The 14,213-nt window shown below is 41.5% G+C and overlaps 1 protein-coding gene across 5 annotated transcripts in view; it reads right to left on the bottom strand.

Moving 5' to 3' along the window:
- MAST4 (microtubule associated serine/threonine kinase family member 4) overlaps positions 1-14,213 on the bottom strand; it is a 2,307,007-nt gene that overhangs the window by 313,101 nt on the left and 1,979,693 nt on the right. For all 5 annotated transcript variants that reach the window (XM_069627380.1, XM_069627381.1, XM_069627384.1 and 2 more), the window contains one exon: positions 3,076-3,154. In XM_069627380.1, the coding sequence (XP_069483481.1) occupies positions 3,076-3,154 (79 nt within the window). The remainder of the gene's footprint in view (positions 1-3,075; positions 3,155-14,213) is intronic.

Below are 14,213 nucleotides of genomic sequence, written 5' to 3'. Positions count from 1 at the left end.
TGTGCAAGCTCGCCACACTCCCCAGACGGCCTCCTCACCTCCCCTGCCCTCTCCCTTTCACCCTAGAGCACATGCTGCTTCTGTGACGCAGTTAGCTTTCAGATGTCGGCTATTTGCGGCTATAGCCGAGGCTACAGAAAGCTTTGTGTTACAAACTCGGTCCCTGGACCCCCTCCAACTCCCAGATTGCACTCATTGCTTTCTAGCCATCCCCCCACCTTTACCCTGGTGGCATTTGTATGTTTATTGACTTGTAAATAGCTTTTGACTGTGTTTTATTTTCCCATAACCTCGGCTATAGCCTCGAATATCTCTTGCATCCAAAGAAAAACAAGGTGGCGGTCATTTCATTTCTTAAAACCATGATTCTGCAATGCACCATGGGTGATGTAACTATTATTTTTGGGAAAGGGGGCACCCATCTTCTCCGTCAAATTTTAAAATAACCACACCACGGAATAACCCCAAACCATGCATGGTGTGCGAGTCAACGCTTTGTGCCCAAGTTGTTTTGGACCTGGTCCAAATCGTCCAGCAGTTTGGGCTGCACGTTTTTGCAGGTCTTTTTTGTCTATGGGAAAATGAATGGGAAGTAGGCTGCACTTTTGGAGAAGAAATCATTATTTTGACGCTTAATAACCTTTTGATTTTTAACAAATCTTTATGGATCTTTGCAGTCTGCGAGTGGGGCGCGCAGACCTTTAAACACTTTCGAAATATCCGCCAAATCTGTTACTCGAGTCAAAGGTTATTAACAATAGAATTTTGAGGGGTTCCTACGTGTCTCTGACACACCTTAATATATGGATATATCACCATAAGAGAGCTTTTTCAAGATGGAACGTAATGCAGAGGACTTTCCCAAGGCACAACCAGATTAACTAAGAGGAATTTTGGACGACGGTGGACAGACAAAGAAAGAGCTGGAGGTGATGCTTGAAGTCGGCTGATGTTCCTACCTATCCCGGGCCTTTAAAAGACAAACTAAAAAGCAAGTAGAAGGATCGCAGAGTATTTAGGACAAGTGTCCCAAAAGCAATTAAATTCCATCCAGACCGCAATTAAAAGTAGTTTGGGGAACCCTGTTTACAAATATTCACACTGAAAAGGGAAACACAGTACAAGGTGCATGTGCCTTGTGATTCAGATAAAAAAAATTGAAGCATTAGTAGAATCATTGTATTAGGGCTTAGAGTTTTGTCTTTGGGTAATCCGTAAATCTTCATTGGCTAACTGCACTTTATCCAGAAACTTAGATACATAACTCAGTATTACACTGCCTATTGTTATGCAGTGCATTTTGACTGAATACCTGCACCATGACTGCCTGAAGATCCATATTTGGATTTCTTGATCCACTGATTAGTGTCTTTGGTTACCTAGCCCTCTAAACCTTTCTGCTTCATCATTCTTTTGCATTTTTGTGCTTTTATTGAGGCTTGTCAGATTTTTATTCGATTGTCTGCAATCTTAACATTTCTATTCAGAAATATATCAATGACTCACACACAGCTGTATCTTCATGTGTCCTCAACTAATGATATTTGCAAGCTAAACAAATGTCTCTCTCATATTGAAAAGCTGATGACACTGGCCAACCTCAAATTTATTGGCAGTAAAACTAAATTTCTGTTTGCTTCACAGAATCAGAAAGCAGACATCAAAACGTGGATGGCCCCTTAGTGAATGAGGGTATTACTCCCTGTCGAACACCCTTAACTAGATCTTTAGGCTTTCAGCTTGGTACAAAATTGTTTTTGAAATGCCATATTAACTTAGCAATAAAACCATACAGGCAGGAGCATGCCCAAGGGCAGAATTACAGCCACAGCAAAGTGAGGGCCTTAACATTCGCCTGGACGCATTACCAGACCTGATAATGCCCCCGCCCATAGGGGTTAAGTGCTATTAGCATGTTATACCGGAAGGCTAATAGTTTTTTTTCAAGGTTCAGAAACAACGTGTTTGCAGTTTCTCAACTTGAATACAAAAATTACAAACCAAAATGACCACCATGGACTAACTAGTCAAGTGTTGCTGGCGAGGGACAAGGGAGTGCCAGGTAAGTGGGGCAGGGGTGGGGATGTGGAAATTGGGGTTGGAAAAAAGGAGGGAAAGGGGAGCGCATGTGCCTGAATCCTGGTGGGGAAGATGGTGCCCTTCCCGCTTCCAAAGAGGCTCTGAGCAGGGTATTTACCATGTGCTAAAGGCCCTGTTCTGAGCATTCTGATTAGCTGGGAGGCCACCACACCCTCCCCTGCCGGGTGCTAATAAAAGAAAGCCAATGCAGCAAATGTTCCGTTTGCACTTCTCTAAAAAAAATCAAATGTTATATCCTCGCTGGCCAGTTCCAATCAGTTCTTTAAGCATAGGTGCTTTCACATTTAGATGAAGGAAATGCCATTCTCTCCGACGTCCCCAAAAATGTTATTAGGTCTCATAAATCAGAACTAGACTCTGATCTGGCTTCAGATAAGAGGAAATTTGACCACATCTCCCCATCTTTGACCAGGCTACACTGTATTCATTTCAAGTTTGCATCTGAGGCTTACAAGGCTGTTGTGCTTAAACAACTGCCCAGCCTGGCTCAATGTCTGATGATATCCGGGGGTTCCAGAGATGCACAAGGAAAGACACTTTTTCGTTTTACGATTCCCAAAGTAAAGAAATACCATTTTCTGTTGCCTTCCCTGGAATTCCCTGCCATTGGATCTCTGTCTGGCTCCTTCCCGTCTTGAATTTTGCAATGAACTTGAAATTGTATTGCTCCCAACTTAATTTCTAAAGATTCGGCTTTTCTTTCCCACTTCTTTCTGTATATTTGGCTGCATTGTTCTGTGCTCCGCTGCATACGTTTTAGATTGGCGCAATATAAGAAAAATTCAAATAAAATAAACAAATTAATTTCTTTAAATGTTCAGGTCTGAATGTCCTGTAGAATTGGGTTTTGGTCTTCATAGAGGTACTTGGGGGTAGGGGAGGGGAAAACATGACAAATAAATCTATTGTTTTTATGCACAAACTCAAGACTGTAAATAATGCATCTGAAGCATATTCTTAAAATGAAACACTTACAGAAATCGTGGAGCTGGGTGTATTCGTTCCATAGCCAGAGGAAGGAAGTGAGGCCAAAGACCATCGACGTCCATCAGTCCTATTATAGAAAATGAGATCCAAGAAAAGAATTAGGCAAATTTTAAATTTAATTGGGAGTATACAATTAATTACTGGGCTGATTAATTCCTTCATGGTTATGCTAAACTGTGCAGATTGCTTTAAGTGTCAAATAGGCTCCTATCTACAACAAAGAATTCAACAGTGATTTTGGATCGGCTACCATCATCTTCCTCTCCTGCATGGCCACTACCTACTTTGGGGACTACAACTGGCTTCCAGTTGCTCCAGCAAGACTCCTTACTTTGTTAAACGTTGCGTACAACATGTCAAGACACACACAGAAAAGGACACACTCTAGACTAACTCCCTTAAAAACTACAGTCAACCCACAATGGTTTCCTATAGATAGTTACAACTATTATGCAATCAATTTCAACAGAATAAACACAAAGGATAACTAATCACACCCATACACATAATGTACCAACTTGAGCCATCTTAAAAGAAAAATAACAAGAGAGGAAGAACCACAAGCTAGCAGACACCTCCTAATCTCGTGTAGATCACATTAGCCTAATGCAGCTCACATTTCCCACAAAGGCAGGATTATGAGAGCCAGCTGATATTTATCTGAACAAAATGAAACAAGCAAATAACATAAAAAGGTTCATCGGCTCAATTGAACAATTTGCCAAAACAGCCAATTCCTATGCCCCATTCAATATACAGAAATCCATTGAGATCAAGAACTACTGCATAATACAATTCATCACCCATAGGCAACACAAAGACCTCACCACCACCATGAATTACTTTAAAACACCTTTCAAATCCCAATCTGGCACTCATTCAATGCCCTGGAACCCTATTTCACGTTATTAATTTAACAAGAGAAACACACTCAAATCCATACAAGGGTGTCCTCATCCAACCCTCTGTTTTCTAGAGAAACCTTACTAGACTAACGAATAGCCCAATTACATAGTCATGGAAAGGATTATAGAAAGCATTTCTGACATTCATATTGAGCACACACAGACCAATTGCTCCAAGCCTAACAATCCAGGAATTGAACTTGCTTTGAGGTGAAACAAAATGGGGCCAGGCCTCACACAATCTACCCAACCACTAACATAGTTGAGTAATTTTTTTGAAGGTTGAGTACCATTTGCAGGGTACTCGACCTTGCTGGCGAGTACAATGAAATTCTGGGATGATTGAAACATAAAGCTTCACCGTGCGTGGCTGGTATCTGGGTGGCAGCAGTGTTCCAAACATGAAGTGGACTTATGGTTAAATGCACCACTTTATAGAAAGTACTGGTAAAAAGCGTGTCACCCGTCTCAACGAGAAAGTACTGGTAAAAAGCGTGTCACCCGTTGCAACAGGTTAAGTGCATTTCTCCTAGGTCAAGTAGGTAAATTATGTTACTCGACCTTCATGTCTAGCGGGTTTATAAAGAATGTCCAAGGCGTGGGGCAATCCAACTACTCAACCAATCCTCATAATTACTGACAAAGGGCACCACTGTCTAAGGATGTCCACTGACTAATGTGTCACGTTTTGTAAAAAAGGTCTACAGGACCTCTTCACTAACTTATTTTCTCACATGGGCATCACTCACATGGTCCTGAATAGGTTCGCTATATACGTGTGAGTCCGTAGACCACTCTCAAGATCACTATTTGTCCTTCAAAACCGTAATCTAGATGTTGGAAAACTATTTTATAAGACCGGGTCATTATCAGGGAATTTTAAGTTATGTGAATATTCCTCATAGCCAACCGACGTGAACCTTTAACCACGACACGTACAAAGTGTTAGAGGAATGCAGTTAGACTAAAGAAAAAAATAGCCAGCCCTTCACAGAATTTGATTAGGAAGTACTGTGTTAGAGATCAAATGTCACCTAATAGCAATACCTGGATATTTAGGAATACCATTGCCAAAAGGTACACAATATTTCCCATGTGAAGGCAACCGACGCAAGTTAAGAAAATTGGGACTTCAAGATTCCACCCTCATTGATGTCTGTTAATTTGGTGTTTTGGGTGTGTGAAACCTTTTGAAAATTGCTAAGAAATCACAATTTGGGTATTAAAACGTGAACCCAGTGTAACACAATCATCACAAGGGTATGTGAAAAAAAATGTATCCAATCTTTGTGGCACTCTTCGTATGTCCTTTTTTCACACCAAAAATATTCAGCGAAATAACAGACTAAGAAAAATCCAAACACTAGAACTTGGATGCTGCGGTTTACAATAAAATGGTTTCAAGCAAAGGTTTTTATGGCCAATCAAACTGGTTACAAAGGTGAAATTAAGTTCCCCATGGGGTTAGTTCTGCATCAATAAAAACATGAATTGGTAAGTATATTTAGAAAACATTAGGATGGGTGAACCAATACATCTAATTTTGTGAAATAAACTGACGGCGCAAACAAAGCAAATGAAAAAAAACACCTCCTTCCAAGGGATTTCACCTCTATGCTCCTTACAGCAAACCATTCCTGTGCCCCAACAGATCAGTTCATCCCCCAAATGAACAAATCATTTCCCCTATATAATAACCTAATCCTGCTCTTCAATGAATCATTACACACTGGCACCTTGGTTCTGTGTACCAAGACCACGATAACAGCTTTACTTATAAAACCCTTGCCACTCTGCTAACTTCTTAAGTCTTCACAAGTATAGCCCCACCTCCCTTCTCCGGTATAGATAGATCTTCAAAAGGCACATCAAGTATCTTTCAGTGAATCCTGAAATAACAGTGCACAGCCATCTCTCCCATATCTGTCCGGGGCATAAAAGACATGGTTTTGTCCTGTCTCAACACCTACTTTGCAAGCAAATCTACCTACTTGTCATGATAATGCTTTAGCTGCATGACAACCACCTTACCTTTCTGCAAACCTAATGTCTCTGCCTTGAGTTTCCCACTTTCCTCTCTAAACACCACAATTCTTGGTAACAATTCCTGTCTTTCCTTTGTAGTCCACCTCTGCGCTGAAAACACTGAACTGTTCATTTTGTCATTCTAGCTTACTATTCACACTTAAGCGAAGTTAAGTCCTGGAATGCCCCCACCCCCAAAGTGATATTTTCATGTGCAACTACATGTTCAGGATTCAGATACTCGGTTTAATGTTTGCTCCACTGGTTATAAGACAAATTACCGTTAAGATGCCTTAGTTGACTAATCACTCTACCTCCAGGATTTTACCGATACCTGGATACACTCTATGGACATATCCATCTTCGCAGGCCTCCTTACCACAAGCTACAATAGCCTGTGTAATAAATAACAGAAGTTCTGGTCATGGTTGTGTTGCACTAATATTCTCCACCATCAGCGCCTAGGAAATTCTGGGACTAGTTACAACTCTTGAGTGTACGTTGGTCAATTGATCCCAGCGACGAGCCGGAAATTGGTGACGCTGGTTGTCCAATCGTTATCCTGAGCACAATCAGAAATAAATGACTTAGCCTAGACATTATTGTTTCCGAGATGGCCTTATCATTTGGCTGAGGAAACCTCCAACACACATGCTCAATGGGTAATAAGGGACATGGACTGCTAATGTATTTGGTACTCAAACCTATACACCAAGCTAGCCCAAGCTAGCCCTAGTTTATAGGTTGCTTGCACAGAACATCGACGTATACGCATATTTGATTATGTTGCGCTATACAGGTTGTACAACTCCTTCCTATGCACAACACCCAATTCTTTCACAGAGAATAAACAGACTGTCCATTGATAGGCACTTGGTGAAGTGGCTTAAGACCAGATTCAAGGGAAGGTGACAGATGGGGATATAGCGGAAGCATATAGTAGGATTATAGTATAGTATAGTAGGAGCATTTCAATCTGAAGATTGAGGACCTCATCTCAAAATTTGACTTGGCTGCCCCTTCTTACTGCTCAAACACTGCAAACTCTTAAATTTCCGTCCTCATGTCGGAAATGCTGTTGTTTTAAAGTCTGCTGTCACCTTAATCCTACATGCATCCAAATCACTGTCACTTGACATCCACAAAGCCATGGTGACAAAATGAGGTCTCATGCATCGCACCCATCACCAGTTACCCTGTCAAACCTTCTAAGTCATTGGACAGGTGCTTGAAACCTCAAGCAGACCATCATTACTCCCTGACTCAAAAAAACCTAAAGTTTATCCAGACATCCTGTCTAAATACAGACCAATCTCTGGTCTCCCCATTGTGGCAAACCCTCTGTAATGTGTAATTAGTCCATGACTCTCCTGGTTTACTCTAAATGGATTTATAAATGACTTTCAATTTAGTTTCCACCCTTGCTTAGTTACATTAACTACCCACATCAACATTAGGAAGGAGTGGTTACAAGCTAGAGATCAGGGTCCTTCCTGTGCCTTGATACTATTTGACCACAGTCTAATGCAGTTGATCACTGCATTGTACAGCACTGGCTGAAGTGAATAGGCATGATGGCACAGCACTAAAATGGTTCATTTCATTGCTTCCTGTCAGTAGACATCAGGTAAAACTGGGTCCATATGGATCCTCTACAAAGAAGATGGAGTTCAAGGCCACATAGATCTGCATGGGCCCCAGCTCTTTTTAATATCGATTAGGGCCCACTGGCTCAAATTGGTTGCAGTTAAGGGATTGACTCCAAATGTATGAGGACAACACCTCAAACTCGAGGGGAGCACTGCAGGCGGTCTACTGCGGCTGGTTATTTCCTACATATGCATGCTTGGTTGGGTGCAAACTGCCTCTGCTTCAATGTTTTGCTACTTAGGCCTGTGGATCATGGCCATCTTCCTGTCCTCAAGACGCATTTCGTACACCCAAGCTGCAGGTTTGTAAATTAGAAGTTTCCCTTTAATATGACTTGTCCTTTATACTGCAGACGAATGCAGCCGCAAAGTTAGCATTTCACCCTGTGAAGTGCCTGCAACCCATTCTCCCTCTTAGCTTTTCCCAGGGAGTTACACTGCCATGGAAGATATGTTCTGGCTTGGTGATTGCAATAGGTTTCTATGCCTGTCCCCATAACAAAACTCAGAACAACCTACAGCAGGCTTAGAACTATGCTGCTCGCCTCGTTTTTAGACTTCTAAGAACTAACCAAACCATTCAAGCCAATAAAAAAAAACTTCTACACTGCTTAACAACCAGGCACTCCACTGAGTTTAAGATACTGTGCCTTTTGTATGCCCTTCAAGGAGAGGCAGTGCTCTACCCCACCAAAGTTCTACCAAACTACTAATCGATCAGACGCCCACAGACAGTCTCACAAAACATATCACTGGGCCACCAACGCTCTTAACGGTGGAACTCTACTGCCTCATCCAAGACCAGAACATGACCATATTAAAATGTGGAGGGGTTGCCCAAGACTCGCCTTTTCCTATCAGCTAGACAATCTTCTTACCATCACCCCAGCCCTGCTTTCTATCAATTGACACTTCCAACTATGTGAAGCTGCATGACTGGAGGTGTACGTATTTTACAAATACCCTCCACAAAAACACAACGCTGTGTGGCTTACAGAAAACACCTCGACCCTGGATGTATTCTCTTATCCTATTCTTTAAATCCACCCATCACCAATACACGTTCAGCTGCTTCCTGCGCTTGTCAAATCTACACTGCCTGGCTTCCTCGGGTCCGTGCATCACACAAAAAAGTATTTCCCCCTCCTGACCACATTTCCTTAAGACCTCAAGACAATCACCTCGGTGCAGACTTATAAAGCAGCCGTAAAAGACGATCTCTTCCATAATATGAAAACATGGGCCAGACAACTTCACAGCACATGCATGGTCTGAGCCACAACCCCCCCCCTTGACGATTCCTTAGACAGACTTGTCAAGTAGTGTCTCACTCCATTCCTCACATTCTATAATCCGTATAAACATACTATATGGTCCTTCCATTTGTTTTTGCTATCATTTATCACTTCTGTTACTAGTTACTATTCATCCAGTCAAAAGCACAGCAAAACAAAACAGGTGAAATAGCCGTGAAATAAAAGTCTAGGCGATATTCAGGGCAGCACATCTAAAATATAAATACAAAATATGTGGTAGATAATTGATCGACCCTGGCAAAGACCCATACTGGCCTTTATAGGGCCCTGAAGACGAGTTAAAAGCCTGTGCACAGGTAGGGAATTTAACAAGGTTTCCCGGCCCATTACTTGCTGTACGGCCTCAGGGGGAGAAAGGTCTATACAAGCTATTAAGGTGGGTGTTTGGGGTAGGGTGTTAAAAAAATATAAAATGATTTCTTAAAAAAAAAAAATTCCATCAGAAATCTCCCTGCCATCATTACTGAAAACTGGCTACTACTAAGTGAGCATGGACAAATGTGGCGAGGGAGTGGCTGTGCTTGGCAAACGTAGCAGAGCCGCATTTGCCCAGTGTGCCACAGCAAAACAATGGAGTGGCGGTCCAGGGCCGAGGGGTACTAGGAGCCAATGCCGGGACGCATCTGCCAGGTGCAGCCTGGTGTAGGTTGCGGCAGCTGGGGGTGGATCACAACCCCAGGTCATAATGGATTTAAGTGACTATATATAAAAAAAATAAAGTAGAAAAAAGTGTGCAGCGGTTGGCCTAACACTAGATATGAAGGCTAGAGATAGAGAAGATATCCATTAAAATTAACCCTTTTAGACTATCTAGGTCAATTTCTTCAACACGTAAAAACATTTTTCAAGGTAATGTAGAAACAATGAAAGGCATGATACCCCACGTGTGCAAATCACAAGAAATGTCTTCAAGGAGCATTCCAGTGTGCTCTAAATACATATGATGAAAAAGCACTTTTACATTTTGAGATTTCCTACATAGGGCTTATTTATATATTTATAATACGCCAAAGCCTGCAGGTATCAAGATGCAAGAGACAGTAACACAATGGAACATGAAGACGGGACAAATAGGCACAGAAGGGAAACGAAATGTTGGACTGAACACTGCCTATTAGAGAATGTCAGCTGATTACTTGAAAAAGAAGGTTTTTAAAGATTTTCGAAATGATCGAAAATCTTCGAAGTTAAGCGCTGGAGGCAGAGAGTTCCAGAGGTTTGACGCTTTGACAGGAAAAGACCTTCCCAGGCCCTTTACACATCTAAAGCTTGGAACGTATGCCTGCAGCCGATTAGAGGAGCACAGCGATCGGCTTGGATTATAAGGGGCAATCAGAGTTTTAAGGTACGCAGGGGCTGACTCAGAAATACACAGATGGACCATGGTCCCTCCTGTGCTCCGGTATGTTTACCCTTCTAGAGACTTTCTTGACAATACACAACTCGTCATTCTGGAGTGTTTGACATTTTTTCAGATTATATTCACGATGTCCAAAATGAACTCAGTCCATTCTTCTCGATGTTGTTTCAACACCATGTTTGTTATCTCTTCAGGCCCGTGGGCCCTAGAATTTTTCAGGGCCATTATTTTTTTCACATGGAATCTTTATCGTTATCAAAATCCCATTATGTTACCTTAGAAGTCTTCTTGTTTTCTACTTTAGCTGCTATTTCGAAGAAATGGTCTGAAGTAAGATACCCAGGATACTTCGCCCACAAAATTCTGTAAATTATTCTTGTTAATTTTGTGTGTTCATTTTATTATTGACCAGAAATCTCGTGAGCAATTTTTGTATACTGCCCTCAGCATGGATTCCGAGTCCAGTTGATCAAAGTTCTTACGTTGGCCCACTAACCATGTCTTGTATGCTTTGGCAATTTTTAGCTCCCGATCACGATTTACACTAGTTGGTTGTTAGTTTGCCAGTCTTTTTGCCTGCCTCATTACACTTCTTCTCTCTTTTAATTCCTTATTATAAGAAAGCCTATGCCGCGTTGGCGGGTGTCTCCGGTTTCTGTTTTGCTGATGAAATGGGATTAACAACGGGCAGTATTCCAATTCTAGTGAGGCTGGAACTGTATGGTCTTTCTTCATTTGCCGAGTATATGATTTTGTTATTCCTCCAATTGCGTGTTTGTTCAATCTTAGTCTTATTCCCTGAGCTCCTGTTTCGATTGGAAACTTCATAAGTTGATGTGTCATATTTACATCTAGCCAATTGGTGATGAGTATATTATGGTCACTATGTATGGTTTGCCTCACTTTGAAGCTCTCCGTTATGGCAAACAAATCTCTAGAGACATAAATAAGGTCAATAGTATTTGCCAAGCCATCTCTCTCCTATGTTGGTACTTTTGATTTTGTTGCTCCTGACATGGAATATAGATTGTACAAGTCTCTACGTTCCATACATTTGGACCATAATGTGCCCTGGTGTATTGATTCTTGGTTGTTCCAGTTCTTAAAATGACTCTGGGTTGTCCCTATGTTTTCTCGTTCCTCTCTGATGTCCAGACAAATTGCATTGAGATCCCCACAAATAATAGTATGGTGGATGTCATATGCAGCATTAGCCTCATCTAATGCAAGGTTTATTGATCCAATAAAGTTCTTATTCGACTGGGCCTTCGGGTTCCAGTAAACATTAGCGACTAGGAAGACTTCTTCTTGACCGCACTTTGCCATTTTTACTGAACGATTTCAGCCCACCAGGACAATTTGTACGAATGTTGTTGAAAGTAAGCTTTTGGTCAGATGTAACGAGCTTCCAGATCTCACTGCCGTTAAAAGTCCTGAAGTAGGACACCCTTTCGAGCACTTTGCTGCCGGTGAAATGGATATTTCGTAGCCGTCTAAACTTGGGGTGGCGATGAGCCAAGTTTCTTGTGGGCATATCAAATCGAACTCACTCAAGTTGACATCCCCTACCATTGTTAAATGGGCGAATCCTCTGGTGTTCCCGGACCCTAGAGTGAGATTTTTGCTGAAATGTTTACTAACAGTGTTAGTGCCTACAAGTAAAAAGTTAGTTAATACAGGTTGTTGCTACTTGGAAGCAGCACTTGCAATTGCCTCTGGTATCCAAGCCCATTTCTTCTGCTCCTGTAGTTTTCTGCCATGGACCTCTGCTGAAGATACTTCCTCTTCTTCTGGTTTATTTTGTCTGAATGTTACTTTAAAATTTAACTGGGGGCCCAATGGTTTACGATTTGGGTCCTTATGGTATTCCGGGTTTTGTGTCGATCTATTGGACCATGTACGATCCTCATGGTCTCCATCATGGTTTATCTTAGTAATCCGTTGAGGAGCAGGTTTCCTTTGTTCTCGTGCTGTGTTATGATTCTTGGTTTGTTGACTTCAAATGTCTGAAGCCTCTGTACTTCTTTGCGCCCCATCTGGCAATCTTCTGTGTAAACGATGTTTCGTACAATTAGGAGAACCAATCCTTTCCGTTTCAGCCTCTCGATCCTCGAGGCCCCTTTCATTTGAGTGCGTTTCTCGTAAATCGTAACAGAGTCGTCGAAGGCTTCCTACAGCCTTTAAGAGCATTGACTTTACTGTAGAGGAAATAATATGTAGGTATGTACCATCAGTTCTACCTCTGTGACTAAATTCGATGATGTTTAGATCTTCCGTTTTTAGGGTCTTAAGTCTTGGTACATGTGAAAATAGCTGTAATATAATTTTCCTATTGAGTGTCCATTTATCTCCTTTGTCTAAGACCCTTTCAAGCTTGAGCGATCTCGTAGACCGGCTCTTCGGTTTAAATAAAGATGTCTCTCTAGTGGCCAGCTTTATTGATTTGTTCTTGTTTTCATCATTTGGTTGACATCTGGCCTTCTCGTTTTGAGACCTACTATGGATTCTCTTGTCGTCCTCATTTAATTTAGTAGTGTGTCTAGAGTTTATCCTTTCGTTTTTGCAATTGAATCTTCTGATTCTGATGGGCTCTTGGACATGGCAGTGTTTTTTCTCCCGATCGAGTCTCTTATTTGGGGCTTTGGGGATTCTGATGGTGTCCGCCGCTTAATTTTATTTATCTTTGTCCAATCTTTTATCAATTTCGATCGCTTCTCCCCCATTGTCAGGAAAGTAGGCGAGTCTAATTCTATCCGAGCCTTTTTTTTTCTTTGGTTCTTCAGAAGTCATTGAGTTATCATCGTTTACTTTCCTGTTCCAGTCACTTAGGTTTACAAGCTCTGACTCCAACTCTTCTATCGAATACTGGCTAGTATCCATAAGATCTATTGTGGAACTTGATTTGTCTAAATTGGAAGGATTATTTGGTTTCTCTGTAGGTTTTTCCCTTTGTTCACGTGTAACACTTACTTTACAAGTCACAAGTGCGTAGAAAAGGTAGAAAAGATGGGCATCAGTTGACAATGTTTAAATAATTCCTGATTTATTTTTCCAGTTTGTTTACAACCTTTTGTCTGAGCTTTTGAGATTTTGATACCTTCTTGTTGCCTTGAAGTGTCTTTAGCTTTAAAGGTAAACAGTTTCAGAGTGGGTTGTTTCACGGGTTTTGGTTCAACCTGCCTTTGCGGTTTTGGCGTGTCTATTTTTAAACTCACGTCGACTGTTCTCTGGCTTTCGTTGGCCTTACTAGCACCACGAGGAACTAGTTTAGCTGGTTGTTGTAGTTGAAGCCCTTCACTGGTACTCATCTTTCTTTTTTGCGTATTTAACGACTGCTCTTTTACTGAGATATCTATGGATTTACACTGATCATCTAAATTTCTGTTTCTCGAGATCTGAGGATCTGCATTTGTTGACAATGATGAATATGATTTATCCAGTTTATTCTGGTCTTCAGACAAAGTTTCGGTAGCACATTCATTTGTTTGCTGAATATCTGTCATTGTTCCTTGGTCTCTTGAATTAGATTTCCAGGCTTCTGCGGCCATGATGTAGCCCTCTAGATGTACCAATGTTGTATGCATGAGGGCCATCATGTTGGTGTGGTCTTTCAATGTCTTATTTAGAGACTCATATAGCTTGTCAAAAGGTGCCAGGGCAATCGCTACCACTGACATAATGGCAAATATATCCAACTTCTTTGTCGGTGTCTCTTTGCCTGTCCTGTGTATTGACTGACTTAATGACTTAGTTCTCGAAGGGGTGTTCATACCGGATCTGTCTCCGTCTGACTGTAGAATTTATCGTTTGATTTCCTGTGGTTGGCACGTCATTCCATTTAGAGGTTCCAGATGAGTCTCTAGTATCTTTA

The sequence above is a fragment of the Ambystoma mexicanum genome, chromosome 6p (assembly GCF_040938575.1).
Source record: "Ambystoma mexicanum isolate Mex_15411 chromosome 6p, UKY_AmexF1_1, whole genome shotgun sequence".
Classification (NCBI taxonomy): Eukaryota; Metazoa; Chordata; class Amphibia; order Caudata; family Ambystomatidae; genus Ambystoma; species Ambystoma mexicanum.
The sequence above is the reverse complement of the archived record's forward strand: the minus strand, read 5'-3'. Positions and strand labels throughout refer to the sequence as shown.